This window comes from Cricetulus griseus, chromosome 3 (genome assembly GCF_003668045.3).
Source record: "Cricetulus griseus strain 17A/GY chromosome 3, alternate assembly CriGri-PICRH-1.0, whole genome shotgun sequence".
Taxonomy (NCBI): Eukaryota; Metazoa; Chordata; class Mammalia; order Rodentia; family Cricetidae; genus Cricetulus; species Cricetulus griseus.
In genome coordinates this window covers 32,315,498-32,336,901 of record NC_048596.1, presented here as the reverse complement: position 1 = coordinate 32,336,901, position 21,404 = coordinate 32,315,498, and the positions used below count along the sequence as shown (strand labels likewise).

Genomic DNA, 21,404 nt, shown 5'->3' with positions numbered 1-21,404 from the left:
GGTGCTCAAGGCCTGGAACCCTGGGAGCCAGCTCTTCTTGGCCTGTGTTAGCACTTAGACCAGCATGCGCATTGGTCCAGTGTGGTGCATTTTGACTCACACAGTCATTACTTTTAAAAAAAGAAGTAATGGTAGTCCTTCCGTGCTGGACTGTGCATTGCAGACTCTCAGTGCATGTCCTCAGTGATGTCATGTGCATGTTGCCACCATGCTAGATGCACAGTTTTCTTCTTGTGACTTAAAGGCATCTTGTATGTTGCAGTATAATTTTCTGTGTGCCTCTAGTGATGAGTGAAGTTTGTTAAACATGAGTGTTCTGGAACCTTGACTTTGGCAGGTGGTATTATCCTTTTCTAAATAATCGTTTTAACTAAGTTAAAAACTGGGCAATAGAATTTGTCCACATATGGAGTCACTATAGCTCATAGAAAACGTCATTAGCCAGCTTTGGGGGTGCATGTCTATCATCCCAGTCCTCCTTGCAGGCTAAGACAATGGGAATGGGAGCTGAAGCCAGCTTCAGTGGTGCAGTAATGTCTCTAAAAATAAAAATGAAATAAGCATCATAAGTATGCCTGTAGTTTTTCTGGAACTGTTTTGGCCAGGGTTCTGGGTATAGAAGACCATTTTAGAACAGCATTGAGCAGTGTTCAAGGCAGTAGCTCTGTGTTGGGAGTGTGTGAGGAATGTGCCATTGGGAAAGCTTTTCGAGAGATGGATTTACTTTGCAGTTGACAAAGTATATTTGAGGCATCAAATCTGGCAAATTTGTGGAGACGTGCTTTTTCTTGTTTATGGACTGGTTATTTATTTACTTATTTTCTTTCTGGCTAAATTGGTTGTCACTGTGTTTTGTGAGAGCAGACTCTCAGGTGTTTAATCCAGCATACTTCCGGTTCCTGACTGTGGAAGCTTCCCTCAGGTGCTTGCTTGTGGGATACGTTAGGAAGTCAGCTGTGACCCTGGACAGGAAGATAGGATTTAGCTGAAGGATGGTGGAAACATGGCAGAGACCACCGTGCCAGCTCATTGACTGTAGTTAAGTGAATTCTCAGTTTAGCGTTGTATCCAGACAAAAGTGCAAAGATGGAACTCCTTTTACCCTTTCTGGTTTCATACTTGTCGTTACGGGAAACATCTGGTATTTCTCAGCCTTGAAGTCAGATGGTGTCCAGGGTTGTAGTAAGTTCTGAATTGGCTGTAGTTCAGGGTCGAATAGGAACTGGAGAATGTCCATAGACTCTGGAATCTGTAAGGCCTGCATTTGAGACTTATCTTTGTCTTCGACTGAGTGGACATGGTTCAGGCTGCTTATTCTCAGCATATTCTCATTTGTAAAATGAAGGCAGTGGTAACTTCTCAACAAGGCTCAAGTAGAGGCCTGGTGTTCTTTGCATACTCAGTACCTGGAAGTTTGTTGACGTCATATTCCGTGATTGTTATAAACACATTGAGAGTCTTTGTAAAGAGTAGGGAGGGAGAAAGTAGGGACTGGGGGACTAATTGGAAGTGCGAACTTGCCTCTTGCCTTGATTCTGCTTTGTGTGCCTCAGTAGTCTGTGTTTCCTTAATGAAGAACACATCCCCGTCTTCTTTGTATGCTGCCGTGTGTGCCTTTACTTACTCAGGGTCTGCCTTTGAATCACTAGGTCTCCAGGCTTTGGACTGTCACTGGTGGCAGAGACTACCAATGGTACCTTCCTGAGTGCTGAACTGGCCTCTAATCCCCAGGGCCAGGGAGCAGCAGTGCTTCCTGAGGACCTGGGCAGGGACTGTGCAAAGCTGCTGCTTGAAGAAATCTACAGGGTAAGTCCCCTGCCTCTGCACGTGCAGGGAAGGAGCAATCTGGAGAAGCAATGGATGTCTTTCCTTCTTTATTCCTTTCTAAGCACTTAAGCTTAAAGAGCTAACCTGTGCTGTGCAGCAAGTGTTCAGAATTAACTGGTTTAATGGGTTCATTGAATTAATCCATGAGCAGAGATCGAGCTCTATTGGCACATAGAACAGATGGGTTTTAATGGAGGCAGAGGAGAGAAACGGAGCAATCAGGAAAGGCAGTGGAGGTTAAAACAAAACACAGAGGCAGGTGAAGTAAGATGGAGGCTGACCTGACCGAAAGGAGCGTTCTCTCTCTCTCTCTCCCGGTTTTTATTTTATGTGTATGAGTGTTTTGCATGCATGCATAGATGCATGCATGCATGTATGTATGTGCAGAGGCCAGAAGAGGTTGACAGATTCCCTGGAACACACAAGGCAGTGAGCTACTGTGCGGGTGCTACAATGAATCCGGGCTCTCTGCAAGAGTAGCAGGTGTTCTTAACCACCGAGCCATCTGTTTAACCTGAGACTACTCACTCGTAGCGACCCCCTCCCCCCAGATGTTCTTATGTGGCGATAAGGACTCGCCTTCAGATTTATCCAGGTAGAAAGCTGGATTTGTATGTGAATAGAGTTCACGGTGTAATTTAGAGGATTGAAGACTGCCTAGGGAAGGGCAGGCTGTCACAGCATGGAAGGCTCTGGAAAGTGTGAGAACAAGGCAGTGTTAAAGAGAGACTTTAGGCAGTACCCATTTCGCTTCTGCAGTTCTGTAGGTAGGATGCAGCTCAGGCCAACTGCATTCTTCATTGCCGCCAACTGTTGAGCACAGGTGCAATAGGCACATAAGTGAGCACACCCTTGGCCTTGCCACAGCCGAGGTGACTAAAAAGTAAGGAGATTTCGAGTGGAGCTAAGATGCTGGTGAGGGAAAATACATTTCTAAGAGAGCACAGCACATTCTGATATGATCCCCGGAATGACCCTTCAGTGGAGGACTGCTTAACACTGCAGGCTACTCCCCTGATTCAAGCCTGGCATGGAAACCTGCTCAGTGGTCATGTAACAAAAGTCAGCTTTCTCATAGTGCGATCAAGGATGCGGAACTGTTTCAGAATTAAGTAAACACTGGTCCTAAGTGGTTGTGTCTAACCTAATTCAAGCTAGGAGAGCCTCCTGATGTACCCGAGAAGCACGGCAGAGCCCCCGTGCTTGCTGCCGGGAGCAGTGGAGACAGGAAGTCAGGGCCTCCTCTGCATGTGGTCTGTCAGGAGTCTTGTGTAGCCCAGGTCTGGTGCAGGGTGTTTGGTGCCAAATCAGCTCATTTTTGAGGATAGATTTATGGGTGGTTTTGAAAGGTAAGTGGTGATTAGGTGTTTGTGGGTAAATGATGAGGCCATTGATTCAACAGTTACTTCATGAAGTTTTATTAAATTTTCTGCTTGTATGTTGTGTTGGGTAAAGAGTATGGTCTCTAAGGTCCTGTTGGCTTGTGTAGATCTTTTCCGTGACTTTGTGAGCTGATTGGTCCTTTCTCTGACTATGGGGACACTTCCGTCCCTTTCTAGTAGACTATGGGAAAATGAAAAACACCGTGTTCAGAGAAGTTTAGTGGGCTCCCATGGGCACAGCTGGAGTTTGGGTTTCGTATCTCATTAATAGCAGACTCGAGCCCTGAGGTAAAAGCATGGCCTGCCAGTTCCAGGAGGAAAACATACACCCTGGATTAGGTATTGAATTCTTATCTTTAAATGAGATCTTTTCAAAACCATTATTGTTCCTCAACCGAGTTTGCTTTGTTTCAGTTGTTAAGAAAATTTCGTGTGTCTCTAGTCTTTAATTCCTAAAAGGATAAAAATACCTAATGCTTTTTTGACTAATTCTCTGTAGGTCTGTGTTGTGACGTGTAAATGATAAAACCTGCTTTTTTAAAAATCAGATTTGTGAGTCTCTGACCCAGCTCCTGTGCTTGTGGGTTACCATGCCCTACTGGTTCTGGCCTGCTGTGTTGTCCACTGCCCTGAACTTTTTCCGCCTCACCTCACTTCACACGCCCCTGGGAGCTGCTCTCCTTGTCTTCAAAGGGGAGGGCCTCTCCACAGCCTCTTCAGCCTCCCTCTCAGTCTGTTTCTGTCTCAACCTGGACTTGATCTCTTCATGTCTACCCAGAGCCCTGTGCTGGCTTCTTACCTTCCCAGAACACAATTGATACTTGTGAGCAGTTCAGAAAGCCCCACCTCAGACACTGCCCCACTCCCGACCCCCAGATTACATGTGTCTCTCTACAGCCTGACCTCTTTCCCATTGGCTGTGAGCCATTCCACTGTGCTGCTGTTCTTTCCAAGGCCTGTCTATGCCTCCAGGCCATTTCAAATGCCTGTTCCCCAAAGCCTGCTTCTGTTGTTGGGCAAGTAACACCCTCATCTGTGTCCTCACATCTTGTAGCCCGCCCTACCCCACTCCACGGTGCCCGGTACATGGACCTTGACATATTTATTGCATTAAGACCTCAGTCCAGTACCTAATACAAGTCAGCTGAGGATGGGGCAAGAGCAACTCGGTGTAGGAAGCAGACAGAAGACAATGGGAAAATGAACAAGAGCTGTGAAACAATTAGCTTTGTTCTTTGGATTTCCTGTTTTGTATGGAAAAGCAGCTTTTGTCCTAAAGTGTGCTTAAGGAGAGGAATGGGTTTTCAGGTCTGCTAAGCTGAGAGTGACAGCCGAGGAGGACTATTTGTGCTTGGGAGTTGGTTTACTGCCTGCCCTGCATGCATTCAAATAGGAAGGAGTTACACCCAGTAAGCATCTCTGGCTGGTTACCTGTTGTACTCAAGGGTCCAGCCTTGGGCAGCAGTGAGCCATGGTCCCAAACTGGATGATTTTAGATATGTAAGATGGGTAGACAGTTCATGACATCCTGCTTGTTCTCAGTAAGACTGTATGTAAGTTGACATTGTTACAGTTACCCTAGAAAGAATAATCAGGAATAAAGGCTTGTTTTAAGGATACATATTTAAATAGCAACTCAGCTGACATGGTTGGAAATAAAGAATGAAGAAAAGAAGCAACCCCAATAGTTGTCCCAAAGTTTAAAGAGAATCGTTTTGGCTATGTTTGGAAGAAAAAAGGAAGGGAATCTTGGGGAGAGATAATGTCTCAGAAGTAAGAACAGGTGGTCTGGCTGTGGCCCTTGGCAGTGTGAAGTCATGGGAAAAGGGAAGGAGCATCCGGAGCCAATTCAGAGCAGCTGGGATGAGTGCAGGGGCCCTCAAAGATAGTCCCTTTGTGTGTGGTTGACTGCTCTGTGACACACTCAATAAGCATAGGTCGTCCTTTTAACCCTTGGGAGCAACTATCCCGGTCCTCAAACTATGTGCATGTCTTTCTTTTATTCAGTAAGATGGCGCCCTCCATTGCCCCAGTTAGAAAGGGAGAGTTTCTTTCTTTCTTTTTTTTTCCCTAGATGTATGCTTGGGAATGTTGATTTCTTGTGTGTTGTCATGTTTGTAGCTATTACTTGGGTTAGCTATTAGTTTAACCTCAAGTTGGTTGTAGAACAGTTCTCAGGAGGCCCATGTTCTGTTTGTTGCTGTTTGAACTTGGTCCACTGTTCTGGAGCCTCCTGTATTCTGAGTGTTTCTGCCTTCCTCTCTCCCTGCTTGTTGGGTCCCCTTTCTGGTTTGTCCTATGATTAATCATTGGGGTGTTTGTGTTTACAGGGCGGATGTGTGGACTCAACCAACCAAAGTCTAGTTCTGCTGCTCATGACGCTTGGACAGCAGGACGTTTCCAAAGTCCTTCTGGGACCACTCTCCCCTTACACGTAAGCTGTTTTCATTTGCCCTCATGATTCTGTTCAGTTTGACTTTCTGATTGTACAGAATGACAAAGTGTGCAGTGTGTAGCCTGTGACCACAGCCGTGTGCCTGCTTGTGTTGATCTTCAGCCAGCCAGCAGTTGTGACTGCTGGCCTGGTGTTTGTTTATACTCACTCACACATGGGTTTGGGCCTTCCCTTCTTTCCATTACAGCTGTTGTCCTCGTGTTATCTGAGCTGTGTCAGATATATATTGGGCAGTTCTTGTGTCTGTACTTTATGTTTTGTTAATATTCTGGAGATAAACTTTTATATAGCTTGCTGTTTTTCCAATCCCATCTTCCTCTAGCTTTCTTACTGTGGCAAATGAGCTATTTTTCCAGTGGTATAACTTACTAGCTGGCTGTGAGAGTAAATTCATAGGAATGTTGGGAAGTTACAGAGTTGATTTCGGGCGGTTGGATATTAGCAGAAACTAACTACTGAGGTATAAAAACTTGCATACTCCCAAGAACAATAATTAGCCAGAAGACGCGACTTACAGAGCTCAAAGTGAAGGAAGCATTTCTAGTTAGGAATAAATGAGCGAGCAGGTTTGGTAGTGCGCGCGTGTGCACGCTTGTGTGTGTGTGTATATGTGTACATGTGTATATGCACATGTACTTACATATTTACAGACTTAAAGGTAGCTGTGTGGTAGCTAGGAGAGGTAAATTGGGTTGGGAGACCGGTAGATTTGAGACTGAACTGTCCTTTTTCGGTTATCATGGTACCGATGCTGTATATCTGAAAGGTACAGTACTGTGATAACTGAAGAATGGTGGTGCCATCACGTTGAGAGAGGGGGCTTTGGGAACTGGAAACTAGAAAGCGATTCTTTTACTTTTTGAGTTGTCAGTGGGAGTCTTTTGGAACAGAAGATGAAAGAGAATAATGTACTGTGTTAGCAGCGGGGGAAACTGATAAGCAGGACCTGAAGGGGCCACACTTTATCTCCTGCTAATGTGCATAAAGTGTTTCACAGGACAGGAAACCTAGAGTTGAGTAATCCGAGTGGCCTGCCAGCTTCAGTTGTCAACATTGCTCAAAGAGAATCGCACTGGGGCATTCAGAGAGGAGGTGGGAAGGGACTGCCCCGGGTGCAGGATTCGTCTCCCATCAGAGTTGCCTGCAGCAGCTACTGGTTGTGTGAGCATTCTGGGGCCATTGGGTTCTTAGCTGGTCAGGGCTGTGTCCAGCTTCTGCTCCAGGGCAGTGGAGGCCTGGGCCATCCTAGAGACAGACAGCAAGAGCCACTGTCTCCAAATGTGTGTGGTCCAGGGCTTGGGCCTTGGCAGAACATCATGTAAACGTGGAATATATGCTTTTATCTTTTTTTTTTTTTTCTTGATGCCTTTTTAAAAAGTTGTTTTGGATAGTGTTTCAGTTTGGCTTTGGGGCCTTGTATGTCTATAGCCTCTCTGGAGATGGCTAGGATGTGACTGTTCCCTCCTCAGCATGCCCTTCACCACATAATCCTTTTAGGTTTCCTTTCTTCTTCCAGAAACCTAAAATTACTGCAGCTCCTGGGAAAACAATAGTCTGCTCTGAGCGGATCTTTACAAGAGTAGACCAGATGGGAGCATTCTGTGCTTGGAGAGCTGGGCCTGGGGCTTGGACATGAGCTCCCTCCTCTGTGGCTTCATGCAGGGTGGGCAAGTACACACTGAACCCCTTCCGCCACACACATACCCCTCCTGCCCCAAGCACTTTTGATATAAGCAAGCGCAGGAGTTAGTTCAGCAGAGACATGTCTGTGATTGGGACCCTTTTGTCCTTAATCTTGCAGAAGGCTCCAGCATCTCAGGAAGATGAATTGTGAAACATGGCACCTCACAGGCATGATTGCATCTATCTGTCAATGGGGCAGGCTCCATGACTCATGCGGGTGGGGGAGTATCACGTGCATTTTCTTGTGCCATGAAAGTCACAGAAATAAAGTTTTTGAACCTCACTTTTCTCAAGGAAAGCAGAAAAAAGAGTCTTGGTTTGAAAAAAAGCTTGACTATCTCTTCTGGCAGTTTGCATGTGTTTGACTAGAGGGAGCAGCACTTAAGTACCAGAGCTCAGAACGAATGTTTTCTCTCTTGTGTTCAGGCCCTCACTGGGAAGTCAGGGGTGCTGTGTTCCTCCTTGCCCTTGCCCCGCCCTGCTCTCATTGCTGTTTCTGCCCCTCTGTACTATTTGAGAAAATAGTCTACATGCTTGAAAAAAGTCTACATGTTTGAACTTTTTGAGGCCAGACAGTTTTTCCTCAGGATGATTAAATACTATTGGATGCCGTTGATATGTGAAGGGAATCTCTGTTTCTTTTAAACGTGAATATTGTTGACTTCCACTTGGTGACAGTATTTCTACCCTGTGCTCCAGAAGGTTAATTTTACAGTTTAGGAAGAAATTATACTTTATTTAAATGTTGGAGTAACATCAACGAACATGTATCAGTATATCATCGGGTATCTTAGAATGCTCAGAAATCATGACGGGATCAGAGCTGGCAGCCTTGGGTTTTCTACCTGTGCGTAGGCCTTGGGGTCTAGCCTGTGTGGACTCCAGTTCTGTCTGTGCCCGGAGCCACCAGGGAGGCTGACGTTGAGCATCTCTCAACCTCTGTGGACAATGTGGATGGTGGAAAGTGACTGAAGTCGGGGTGGTGAGGTACTGAGCAGCGTTCATGGCATCGTATCTGAGGAACTCAGATCCTGCCTGGACACCCCTCGTCTCATCCTAGTCCCTTCTCCCCATCCTGCCACCTTGAGCACAGGAAGTAAAGTCAGCTATGTATTGGCTATTGAACCATCAATAAATCTGAATCTATTACTTTTAAGATTTACGATTGCCTTCTAGTCATACTCCTTCACAGACTGTATGTTCTTATTTATTCTTCCCCAGAATCATGTAGGTAGCGTTTGTTTAACAGACACCGTGTTTACTGGGAGCAGAATACTTGTTTGATTGCTTCTTGTTTTTGTTCTTTTCTGTTTCTGGTCCTCGAGATCAAACCCAGCACCATATGCTGTTCAGCCAAGCAGTGCTCTGTCACCCAGCTAGACAGCCTCAGCCCCCTGATAATTCTTGAAAAACTATTTGTTTACATCATTTCCCCTTCTCCTGTCCCTCCCAGGACAGGAGACCCTCCCATGTACCCTTCCTTGCTCTCTTTCAATTCATGGCCTCCATCCATGTATGCACACATACACACATTAATACACAAATGTAGTCTGCTCAATCTGTATAATGTTACTTGTATGTATGTTTTCAGGGCTGACCATTTGGTATTGGATAACCAATAGATGTGCTCTTCCCTGGGGAAGACTATTTCTCCTGTTCTCCGCATTCCTTAGTCACCTCTAGTTCTTTGTATAGAGTTGAGAGGCCTGATGGGCTTTCCCCCCCTTTTCCTCTTTAGCATGTCTGTCGTTTTCCTTGTGCAGCTCATGGATAGGCAGTCATGTTGGAGAGACTCCATGTATGTGTGTAGCTTCTGACATTCCTAGAAGACACAATCTTACAGTAAACTCCCTGATCCCTTGGCTCTTAAAATCTTTCCTCCACCCCAACCCCCTTCCAAGATGTTCCCTGAGGCTTGGGTACAGGAATTGTAGGCATATCTCTATCAGTTGGGATGGGCTCCAAACTCTGCATTTTGATGGGTTATGGTTTTCTCTAATGGTCTCCATCTGTTGCAAAGAGAAATTTTCTTGATGTGTGAGGACCACACTTATCTCTGAGTATAGGGACACGTATTTAAAATGTAGTTAGGGACTATGGTGGCTCTCAGTTCTCCTCCAAGATCCATGACTTCATTAGCCATAGGTAGATAGATGGGTTTCCAGGACCAGGCATGGTTTCTCTCTTGTTAAACAGGAAGTTGTTTTTTGTTTTTTGTTTTTTGTGTTTTTTTTTTACATCTTTTAACTCATTTGGTTTTCACCAGAACCCTGCATGAGTGAAAAAGTAGGTGCTATTGTGTTCGTCATCTTAGGTGATAAGACATGTCATTTGCCAAGGTCATACAGAAAGCAAGTGAGGTTCTGACTGGGACAGTTCTGTTGGGGGTGCTGCTGTGAGCTCACGTAAGAGCTGGGGTCCTGTCCACTGTCTCTGGCTTCTCAGTGCTTTGCTGTTACAGAATTATCATGCTGCAGCTTTCAGAGGTCTTTAATCTCTGTCTGCTGTGACCCTTGACATCTTCAACTCCTTAAACCTTAATAATGACTTCTTTCCTTTAGGTATGGGAGTGGTGCGGTACAAAAGTCTTTGCCTTAAACCTCAGCTGCTCAAGGCTCCTTGGCTCACACAGCCAAGCACACTCATGTGACAGTCTCCTAGATATTGGCTTTGCTGGTTTTTGGGAGCACTTGCAGTGTCCCGTGCCTTACATTTGTGAAGTGCTGTGAATGTTGCACTGTCTGGTCACACTTTCTTTTTGTTGTTGTTGGGGTTTTTTTGGTTTTTTAAGACAGGTTTCTCTGTGTTTTGGAGGCTATCCTGGTATTTGCTCTGGAGACCAGGCTGGCCTTGAACTCAAAGAGATCCGCCTACCTCTGCCTCCCAAGTGCTGGGATTAAAGGCGTGCGCCACCAATGCCCGGCCTGGTGACACTTTTTATATTTCAACCTTAGGAGATGTTTGGATTATAGTAAAATAAGATGATGCCTGCTTTTGGAGAGTGTTGGCTAAACTCAGCCTGGATCCCTGTGTGCCAGCAGTGCAGCCAGCCTGGTTCTGTTTCCTGTTGGCTCTAAGCGAGTTTGGTAACATCATTCTTGGAGTAGAGTTTTAATGTTGTTGGCGTCAGGCACAGCACCAATCTCCAAAGCTGCGCTGTACTGACTGCAGGGGACCATGGGAAGCAGTCTTTCCTACTCTTGGGTCTTGTCCCTCAGCCTCTAGGGAGAACTCCTTACACCTACCATGTTGCTAAAGCCACCCTGGCGCACATCCAGGTGACGAAGAACCCTGCTGGACTGGTGGACCAGGAAGGAGCATTTTCTGTTGTGTCACCAGAAAGTGGCTAACCCATCACGGCCCAGGGCACTTGGAGGGGCTGTGTCTGAGCCTGTCTAGTTCTGGTTGTCAGGATTCTGACGGCAGGTGGTCTTTACCTGTTGACAGTGGCAGTGGGAACAACTGAGCTTTGGAATCTACAGAGACAATTATCTCTGCTTCCAAAATTCTCTGAAACCTGCTTGTCAGATAGACTGGAGGCTTTCGTAGAAAAGTCCTGTTTGTTTTGACAGTGGATCATTTTGTTCTGGAAAAAGAAAAAAAAAATAATTGCAGATTCAGGGAGATATTAAGATCCTTCACTCAAAAGTTTCATAAAACTCCAGTTGCCCCAAGTGACTTACCTAAAAGAAAAACTGCCCCTTGCTCTTGGATCAGTTTTCCCTCCCTCCTTCCCTCCCTCCCTCCCTCCCTCCCTCCCTCCCTTCCTTCCTTCCTTCCTTCCTTCCTTCCTTCCTTCCTTCTTTCCTTCCTTCCCTTTCTCTCTCTCCCTCCCTCCCTCCTCCCTCCCTTTCTCTCCACTCCCCCTATTGTTTTTTTTTTGTTTTGGTTTTCAAGACAGGGTTTCTCTGTGGCTTTGGAGCCTGTCCTGGCACTCGCTCTGTAGACCAGGCTGAACTCAAACTCATGAAGATTTGCCTGCCTCTGCCTCCTGAGTGCTGGAACTAAAGGCGTTCTCGACCACCGCCCAGCCTTAGTTTCCCCTTTCTTAATGAAGCTGTTTCTTTTGATTTAACAACAGCTGATTCCCTGATCATTTTTCAACTTCTCTTTTGCTTTTTAATATCCCAGCTACTGAAGATGTAGGGAGGAGGCTGGAGGTGAGAGAAGGGCATTCTGATATAAGCCTCAATCCCATCTGTTGCAGCTCTTCTCCTAAAGCTTGAGAGGTTGGCAGGACACCTTGTAGAAAGTCCAAACAGCCTTTGCTTTTCTTAACTGTTCCAAATGCTACAAATCCCTTAGGGCTGCATACACATAGGCCCACACAGTTCTGCATCTCTCCCAGCCTCCAAGACACCAAGCAAGCTGAAGTCCCCAGGAATTCTGCCAGCTCGGGAGGGTGTCTGGTTTTTAGAGCACAGTTGAATGATTCAGAGTGAAGTAACTGGGTGAGGCCCAGAGGGATGCTCGCCTCAGGCCTGTGTGTACACTGCAGCAGTGAGGAGACAGACCGTCTTCCCCTCAGTGTACAGACGAGGGGTGAGGTCCTGGTGTTTTCTGTGCTGTGGCCAGCTAGAAGCTTGGCCACAGATGGGGCTTGTTTATCTGTGGACTTCATGTCTTTGTTTTTTTTGTTCCCTAAGATGAAAAGGAAAAAGAAAAAAAAGAGAAAAAAAAAAAGGTTTCCCATGGTCAGTAAGACCAGAAAGCCAGCAGGGGGAGAAGTAACTTCCCATAATTACCAAGAATGTAGACATCATTGCTCAGTTACCCTCAATACCTCAGTTCTTTTTGGTGCCTTGTTACTGTGAGCCTTCAGTAGCAGGGAGGGAGTGTTGTGTGCATAGGCCATCACTGCTGAGATGCATAGATGACAGGCAGGGTGTCAGCACAGTTGTGGCAATAACTTAAGTAGTCCCCAGGCAGAGAATGTTGACGCCCACCAGAGAGGGAAGAGGCACGTGGACGGGTGTCGATGCTGAGAAAGCCTTCATGGCGGAGTTTAAAAATGGGCTTGTATTGTAAAGATGAAGGCGCGTGTTCATAAATGGAGGGACAGCGAAGTAGATCTCTGCTGAGATCTGGTTCTACTGTTAGACCCCCGGAAAACTAAGGTATCCAGGGTCCCAGGCCACAACTGCGGTCACCCCAATCACCAGGTGGATTCGAGGAGAGTTTGCTGCAAACTGCATGAAGCTTTATTGGTTTTTTTAATGAGCTAACCCCATGTTAGCTCGGGTCTTTCACCCACCCGCCATGGCGGATGCTTGCAAAAGACAACAACTAGGGCCTCCCGAGAGATCTTGTAGGGCAGCGTAAGGGGTGTGTCTAGGGGTACGCACAGGCTCACGATTGGTGTACCCCCAGGCTTGGAGGGCTTGCCTGTGTTGATTGGTCAACTGGTTGTTATGGTCCATAGGCCCTCCCAGGGTGGTTGCTATGCTCTGTGCGTCATTGCTGTGTGCTTGTAGTAAAGCACACCCAGGGTCGTAAAGGATAGCACCACCAGCTAACTTCTGATTGGTTCCTTGTCACGAGGCAGGCGTCTGACTTTCTAGTGTCTAGGACAAGGTCAGACAAGCACGTGTTCGGCCATTATGGCTGCCGAAAGGGGAGCTGGTCCCTTCACTACCAGGTAGCTTAGTGGTTGGTTCCTTTCTTGGAACATGCCAGGCAGCTCAGACGGGTGAGTTCATCAGCCACCCTTTAGTCTCCGAATCTTTCCCGTCCTGTGATTGGATCAGAAACACAGGGGAAGCACACTCCTCACCCTCTTCACCGAGGCAAACTTTAGTCTTAGTTTCATGCATAATTGACTAGGGATGGGAACCAGAATCACTACATTTGTTAAAACTCATAAGTATGTATTTATTTAAACAGCCATATCTAAGTATAATTTACATGGCCTTACAGTTTACCCATTTACAGTGTACAGTTTAACAGTTATTAGTATGTTCATAGAGTTGAATAACTATAGTCCAATTTTAGAACATTTTTATCACCCGGAAAGAAAGCCTGTGTCCATTTGTGGTCTCTGCCTGTTCTCCCCACTCTCCCAGCTCTCTGTCTCAGTAATAGTTTGTTCTTGTTGCTTTGTTTTTTCATGACAGGGTTTCTCTGTTTAGTCCTGGCTGTGCTGAAACTCTCATTTGTAGACCAGGCTATCCATCTTAGAGACCCGCTTGCCTCTGCCTGCTGAGCGCTGGGATTAGAGACGTGTGCCACCAAGCCCTGTAGTAAGAGTTCTTATTGTGACCATTTGAAGGTGGGGGTTCAAAATGAGTTCACCAGACCTAAGATAAATGATAAGTAGGTGTTTGTTAGATAAGGACTTACAGATAAGAGTAAATAACCACCCAGGTTTTCCTGCTCCAGAAGATACAGTCTCTGCTCTTCCGATGCTCTCCTCAACCCAAGAGAGTGTGCTCCAGCTCCTCTCCTACTTAAAGGGGTCACGTCTGCACCTGAAACCACGCCAAAGGGTGTGGCCACTGCTACAAGTTCACTAGCAAGGCAGGATGCCACTACAATCATTTCATGAAAAATGAGTCATATAATATGTGGTACTTAGTGACCAACTTTCACTTAGCACAATTTGCAAAGCTCGTCCATTTTGCAGCACGTATGTAGCATGTGGCACTTTAGAAAGCTGGGTAATACCCCATTGGATTTGACACATTTATCATTTCATCAGTGGGTGGACGTTTGGGTCGTGCCTTCCTTTTGACTCTTATGAACAGTGCTGTTACAAATGTATGGTTGTGCAGATGTTTTTCTAGGCTGTATGTTTTCTCTTCTCTCGGGCATGTATCTAGAGTTATAGATCATACTTTTGACTCCTTGCTTGCGTTTGAAGGGCTGATTGTTTTCCAAGCAGTGGTACTTTATATTGCTGTCAGGGCGTGTAAAGTTCCTCGTTCCCTGCCTCCCACCACACTTGTTTCTGGGTGGCTTTCTCAGTGCCGCCATCCAGTTGAGCATGAAGTGGTCTCTTGGAGCGGTTTTGCCTTTTCATTTCCCTCACAGCAGATGATGCAGAGCCGCTTTTCACGTGCTTGCTGGTCACTCGTGTGTCTTCTTTGAGAAGATTCCCCTTGGATCTCTTGACTGTTTTTTCTAATTGTTTTCCTAAATTGTTGTAAGAATTCTTTATATTTTCTCTTACTGCTGGAATTTGGGTGTTTCTGTTTCTTTTAAGAACTCTTAAGAAACTGTTCAGCATCCAAAAGTAATGAAGTTCACCCTATAGTTTCAAGTCTTTCCAAGGTCTTTGAAGTGTTTGAGTTCATTTTTGTGTGTGATGGGAGAAAGGTCTGATTCCTCCATTCTTTGCTTGTGAGTAATCAGTTATTCCCCTGTCATTTGTGTAATTCTTTCCTCATCAAGCTGTTAACGTGGCCAAATAATATACGGGTTTCTTTCTTGACCCTCAGTTCTGTTTCACCCATGTGCATGTCCAGAATCAGGGTATTTGAAAGTTCCTCAGGCGATCCATGTGTGCTTTAGGCGTAAAACTGTGGCTGGAAGGGAGGTGGGCTGGGTCAGGAAGCAACACACCTTGGTGTCTGTGTCTGTCTGCTTTATTGCAGTTAAACACAACAGGGTTCTTCGCTTAATGATGTTTCTTCAACTTGCTTGGTGAGACCCCCTGGGGATGCTTGTGGTAGTAGCCCCTTTGCTCTGACAGCAGAGTGTAGGAAAAAGGAGAGCATGAGCTTGCATGCGCCTTGATTCTAGGGTTTCCCAGGAGGATACTTCCACCCTTAGGAACTTATGTGTTTAGTGAATGCTTCCAGTGAGCCGCCTGGTCAGACTAGGGTCATACTGAGCTTACCAGGGTTGTTATTTGAGGCCCTGATGCTGCTTTGCAGCCCACCTGAAGAATTGCTGCCTCAGGTCCCCTTGGCAGGAATGCCATTATTTCTTTTACAGGAAATGGTAAGAAACAGCCTAATGAATCTTTCAGTGTTCACTGTGAGTGGCTCCCTGGTGTTGTATTTACCATTGTCTCTGGCTAAATATGCACAAATGCAGTTCTTCTCTGCTAGGCAAGGGCTCTACCACCAAGCCACACCCCTAGCCTCCCTTCTCCTTCTCTATTACTTTCTTTAAATTAAGACTACTGAACATACTAGCACGCCTTTGTTCATCCTTTCATTTGACTGCAGTGTCCCTAGTAACAGTGCCTGTATCTAATAGAGACACTCAGGAAATACTGTTCCTAAGTGGAAGGCAGTTGCTGGAGTTGTCTCAGAAATAGTCTTTGTTCATCTTTTTTACCCTGTGATGCTGACTCATAGAGGTAAGCATTGTCTGGACCACTCAGTTCCCTCCATGTTTATGTCTTCCCTCTAACAAGTGTGTGGCTGTGTGTCTCACAACCTCCAGTCTGTTTCCAGCCAAACTTACCTCGCTGGGTTGTGTGTGTCTCTGCAGGCTGTTCCAGTCCTCTTGGGAAACTGACAGGCTATAAATATTACTTAAGCAGTTTTGATTAGACATTTTTAATTTTAGTCTTTAATCTCAAAAATTAAAGTCTTGGGTTTTAAGAGGGCAGAGTTTCTTTTAAAATGACTGTTTCCATTATTTTCTTTTAGGATAGAATTTTTACGGCATTTGAAGAGCTTTTTCCAGGTTATGTTTAAAATTGAAACCAAGCCGTGTGGTGAAGAACTCAAGGGTGGGGACAAGGTGCTGATGACCTGCGTTGGTGTTGGCTTCTCTAATCTCAGCAAGACCCTCAAGTGATGCTGTCATAACATGAGGATCCATTGTGTATGGATGAAGCAGAAGCAGCCAAGGACCAAGGGGACCAACCAAGTCCAGATGTGTCTGTCCATCCAGGACAGGACAGCCTCATAACATTAAGGACTTTATTAACTAATTGTCCACTGAAAATACTGATGTGTAAATAAAAGTCGGTTTCTACCATGTGACTTCCAGCTGTTTCGCCAGTGACAGTGACATTCCTTGGAAGCCCAAACTGTGAGCTTCCCAACTCGCCTGGAGGAGGGGCCCTCAAGAAGTGGCCATGCTGCTAGAACAGTGTCCTGGGAGCACATCTGTGTCTTTGGACTGTGGTTATGTGCGGGGATTAATGTGGCAGAGTGTGTGTGTATGTGTGTGTGTTTGTGTGTGTGTGTGTGTGTGTGTGTGTGTGTGTGTGTGTGTGTGTGTAAAAGCCCTCTCTCCGTTCATCATGACAAACTGTGAGAATGCCAGGGGCTTTTGTTATATCTCTTGTTCATGAATGAGTTGTAGCATGGGCACCTGCTATAACCTAATATGGTAAATTGTGTTTGTGAGGGACTGACTGGTGGTTGGGATGGGGAGGGCGGTTTCAGGGTGTCTTTAGATGCTTTCTGTATCCCGGGTATGGCATAAATTTTGTTTTTATTCTTCTAATAGCACTGTAGTGTAAATTATTTTTTCGATAAGAAAATTCAAATGGATGTTTTGTTTCTTTGATGTTTAGAATGCAAAAACATTAGGTCTCCTGGCTTAAAGATGTAACAGCTAGAATCTGGGATTTTACCTGCTTGTAAACTAATATTCCTGTTTCATGGATGCTAGCAAGAGTCCTAGCTATCAAAGTCCTGGCTCAGAGACACAAGAGCTTTGTAGCATAGCAGGCAGCATAAACATATTTAAACTGATGTCTCCTACTGCCAAGTCGTGCCGTGGAAGGGAGGGGCTCCGGTAGGTGCCATACAGTAAAATTTGCATCATAAGCAGGGAACATGGATGCTGAGGATGATGCCTCCTTTCTATAGTAAGTCTGTTCTTTGTTCCACTGGAAAGACTTTTTCACCTCAAGGCTGCTTACTGCAAACATGGGTTTTGAAAAGGGACTTAGGCAGAGACGGAAGAAAATGTGCAGGGTCCCAGAACCATGGCAGATTCCCCTGACAATCAATAGATTCTATACATGTCATGTACAGGATACAGAACCAGCAGTGTTCTCCCTGCTGGGGCTGGCTTTGGGGTCATGGTGGCCTTTGCCTCACTCATCTTCCTCGGGAACCCTTTCCTTTTCGTGAAAGAGCAGTGTCGTTTGCTGCTGACTGAAGATGCGGAGCTGGAGAGCTGATCTTGAAGTTCTGGATGAGGCCCTAAGTCCAGAGCTTTCCACGTTATAGTTGTGTTCTGTCGGTGCCTACCAGTTTAAAACAGTGCACACCATCCCAGAGTTGGTAGGTCAGAAGTGTGGCAGGGGTGGGTAGCATCTCTAAATGACATCTCACAAGGTTGTCTCAAGGTTGGCTCTCATTCAGAGGCTCCGGGGAAAAGAAGGTGCAGATTTCAGGGTGCATGACTGAAGTCTGTTTCTTTGCTGCCAACAACGTAAACCTGTGGAGTCTGCCAGCATTCCCTTTCATTTGACCCCTCCATCTTCAGGCTAGCAAGGCTGTATCAAATTTTTGACATTGAAGCTGAATCTGACTTGACTGCCTCTTGGGACACCAAGAGAAAACAGTACTTTGAAACAGTCTGTGGTGTAGCAGTCCCACCTGGGCACTCCTCCTGTCTTCAGGTTAGGCGCTTATGGCACTGTCTCAATTAGTTTGATTGGTCATACTAGAATCTTGTCTACTGTATATTTGAGGCCTCTGTTGTTTTATATCAGACCTGCCCAAACAGAACTAAGTGGCCCTATTGCTTTGGACCTGCTGGGTTTTGTCTGATAGGGGCCTTCTGTTCTATCATATGTATGCTTTGGAAATGGTACTGATGGCCAGTATCAGGGAGCAGGTCAGAGCCCCAGCCGATTGTCACAAGCAGTAGAGAGGACATGTCTGTCTATAAACACAGGGGTGTCTGATGAGTTCCAGTCCTCTGCTACAGCTGCTTCTGCAGATGGGACAAATGGGAGCAGTGGTGAAGATAATACTGAAAACAAAGGGTGGATTCGATTTTCATTGTCTCCCCCCCACACCCCACCCCATTTGGACATGGTCTTAGTAAATAGTCCAAACTTGCAGTGCCTCAGTTTCCAAAATACTGTGATTACAAGACTGCATCCCCACAAATGCAATATTTAGTTAAACAACCATTTAAAGTTTCTCAAAACAAACAAACAAACAAACAAACCATTCTGTAGGCAGGAGGTCAGCTGTAGTCTGGGGACCTTTGGGCTCCTGCAGTCTGCCCTGGTCTAGCTTGGCTTTGCTCCTTGGTCTATCTACTCATCAGGGTTGTTTAGTAAATGCTTAGTTCTGTGTTTGAGTTCTGTTTGGGCAGATCTGATGTGGGAATTTGGCTTTCTGTCTTGGCCTATCCTGTTTTGGTTTCTGTTGCTGTGATAAAACACCACAACCAAAAGCAGCAGCTCGGGAGAAAGGGGTTTTTGTTTGTTTTGACTTACATGGCCCAGTCACATGAAGGGCATGCATCCATCATGAAGTCAGGGCCCGAATTCAAGCAGGAACCTGAAGGACAGATCATGGGGGAGTGTTGCTTACTGGCTTGCTGGGCCTGCTTCCTTTATAGGATTCCAAACCACCTATCCATGGGTGATCCCTCTCACAGTGAACTGGCCCTCTTTTCAATCATTAGTCTAGAAAATGCCCCACACACTTGCCTACAGGTCAGCCTAAGAGATTTTCTCACTGGGAGTTTCCTCTTAGATGACCCTGTTCTTTGTTAAGTTGATGCATAACTGTCCAGCTATGCAGCACACTGCTCTTTACAAATTGCAGAAGGTAGACGGGAAAACTAAAGTGCTGGAGAGATGACTCTGGAGTTTTGGCAATGTATATAGTAAGAATGGCTTTATCCAGCTGCCAAGGGGGCAGGGTAGGCTGAATAAGTGGATTTACTGGGCTTCAATCAAGGATGTGAGAAGACATGGAGTTGCCTCTGTGTTGGAGACTTGTGTATTTAGCGTGTGGTTTCAGTGGGTCTGAAGAATGGGGATTCTGCTCTATGGTCTACGAGCCCAACTCATGTCTCCATTATTTTTCACCCATCCAAATAATGACAAGTAACCAGGACTTAGAGTTCCACATTCAGGTGGCACTAGCCTGCACTTCAGAAGTGACTATCAGTGGGAAGGTCAGAAGCAGGCCAGGCCTTTATTTACTTTTGTTGGCCACAACTAAGACGTCATTTGAGAGGAATGATTTATCAATATTTGACATCTAACAGATCAAGCCACATCATGGCTCAAGCAGAAGTTGTCATTTTGTCAGGACGCTGGGTGTAGGACTACTCTAGGTCCTTGTCATGTTTAGCTTCTACCTGTCAAGACAGTCTGACCCAACCTGGAGGACAGGCAGGTCCTGACTGTACTTGGTTTGAAAACATCCTAGGCGGTTCTGATGATTGCTCAGGACTTAACTCTATCCCTCTCCCCACAATCTCCAACCCTTTAAAGAACCTTGCATTCAAAAATTATTATGATTGGTTGGATTGTTAGTTTTTCTCTGCTGCATTTTGGGGGAAATGATATACTCAAACTGACCAGGGTAGATGCCATTTTAAATATGAAGGTACTAATGAGGCACATGGTGATCTCATGTGTCTGTTGTCTTGAGTGCCAGATCACCAATGCTAGGACAGAGTGTCAGCATGCCTGCTGCTCTTCTTGGAGTAGGGACAGTACTGTTTCTTGCTGCTGTGTCTGGGTGTGCCCGGCCATCCTTAAACTCTTCTTTAGTCTACATGGGAGAATGACTGTGCTATGTGAAGGGCTCCAACTTAAGTTATGACAAGCAGCTTGAGGCTGTTTAGTTTCTGGAACTTCTTCCCCAGACACTTGTTTCCCTCAGTCTTGAGCTCTGTGGGTCACTGCTGTTTTAATATGCTAGGCAATGAAGGCTTCGTGTCTAGGATTTATAAGCTATGAGGATGTTTGCAGGAAACCAGGGGGAAATTACTGGTGGCAGACTACAAAGAGCAAAAAATATTTAAATGCCCAGAAAGCAAAATAAATGCTTTCTGACTTAATTGTTAAAAGCCTTGGAAACCATGTGAGTGAGAGTGTTCGCTGGGTTTGTAAAGACGCTGGTTGTCAAAGAATTCAATGTCTGGCCACCAATCAAGGAAAACTATGAAGTCTTAGAGATGTGGAGTGTGGCTATACTTTAATGTGTTGTTTGATGACTCTCAGAAGGCCTAGAAATTTAAGCCACATCCTTCCCCTTTCCTTTTGAGTCTCCCCAGTCTTAGCAGTTCCTGGGGAAGGCCCTGACTCCTGTATACCCTCTTCTCCCTGTTTTCACAGGTGCCCTAGACCCCTTACTTAGTATCCATCATGCTGGTAATTGTCTCGCCTTGATTAACTAACAGTATTGATTACTGGGTGTGCATGTAATATTCGGGGTGACTTGTCACCTCATCGTTTTTAAACCTTTTTTAAAGGTCATTTTGAGAGAAGCCTTTTGATTCCTGAGATTAGGCTGGCTTAATCCTTCGGACCCTTAGTTTCTTCTGGAGCATCTACCTCATTCCACACGAGTATTCAGAGCATTTATTGAGCAATATCCTGAGATTGGGATTTTTTTTTGGGGGGGGGGCTTCAGTTCTCAGTGTAGATTCAAAATATCAAAATAGTTTTTCTTCATCTAACAGGTTACTGTCAACGAGAGTCACAGGGCTTATCTTTACATCTAGTCCTTGGATGTGCTCAGTTAACAGACCGGATACAATCCATGGCACCTGCACAAAGCTTGAGGTCAGACTGCCCCATGACAAGGTGACAAGGCCTACAGGCATCCCGGTGAAGTTCTCTGTGTTTAGACAGTGAGGGCAGAATGAAAGCCCTAGCTGAGTCAGAGCTGCCAGTCCCAGACCTCCCTGTTCATGTTGCCAGATAGAGCTGTAAGGAACAGCCATTCCCACCAAGAAAGGAAACTGTGTGTAATTCTGAGATTGCATATGTCTGTATATAATCTGTAGCCAGTCTGGTACTGCATGGAACATGTTGTAGAAAAACTCAGACAAGCCCGAGTGTCAGGTTGGGTCTAATAGCTGAGTCCTACCTTTGAGCAAGTTACAAAGTCCATTTGAGCCTCATTTTGCTCACTAGGATATGAACAAAATCTAGTTCTCCA

General features: G+C 45.6%; 1 protein-coding gene and 1 non-coding gene across 2 annotated transcripts in view; both read left to right on the top strand.

The window, feature by feature from the left end:
• The window catches only part of Rcl1 (RNA terminal phosphate cyclase like 1), a 44,436-nt gene extending 28,144 nt beyond the window's left edge, over positions 1-16,292 (top strand). Inside the window, exons 7-9 of the mRNA XM_027406442.2 lie at positions 1,650-1,806; positions 5,540-5,643; positions 15,948-16,292. Of these exons, the coding sequence (XP_027262243.1) occupies positions 1,650-1,806; positions 5,540-5,643; positions 15,948-16,098 (412 nt within the window). The 3' untranslated portion in view covers positions 16,099-16,292. The remainder of the gene's footprint in view (positions 1-1,649; positions 1,807-5,539; positions 5,644-15,947) is intronic.
• Positions 6,387-6,463, top strand: Mir101b (microRNA mir-101b). The gene has a single exon (NR_105095.1). It is a non-coding gene; the product is annotated as a microRNA mir-101b (primary transcript).
• Positions 16,293-21,404: the final 5,112 nt, after the last annotated feature.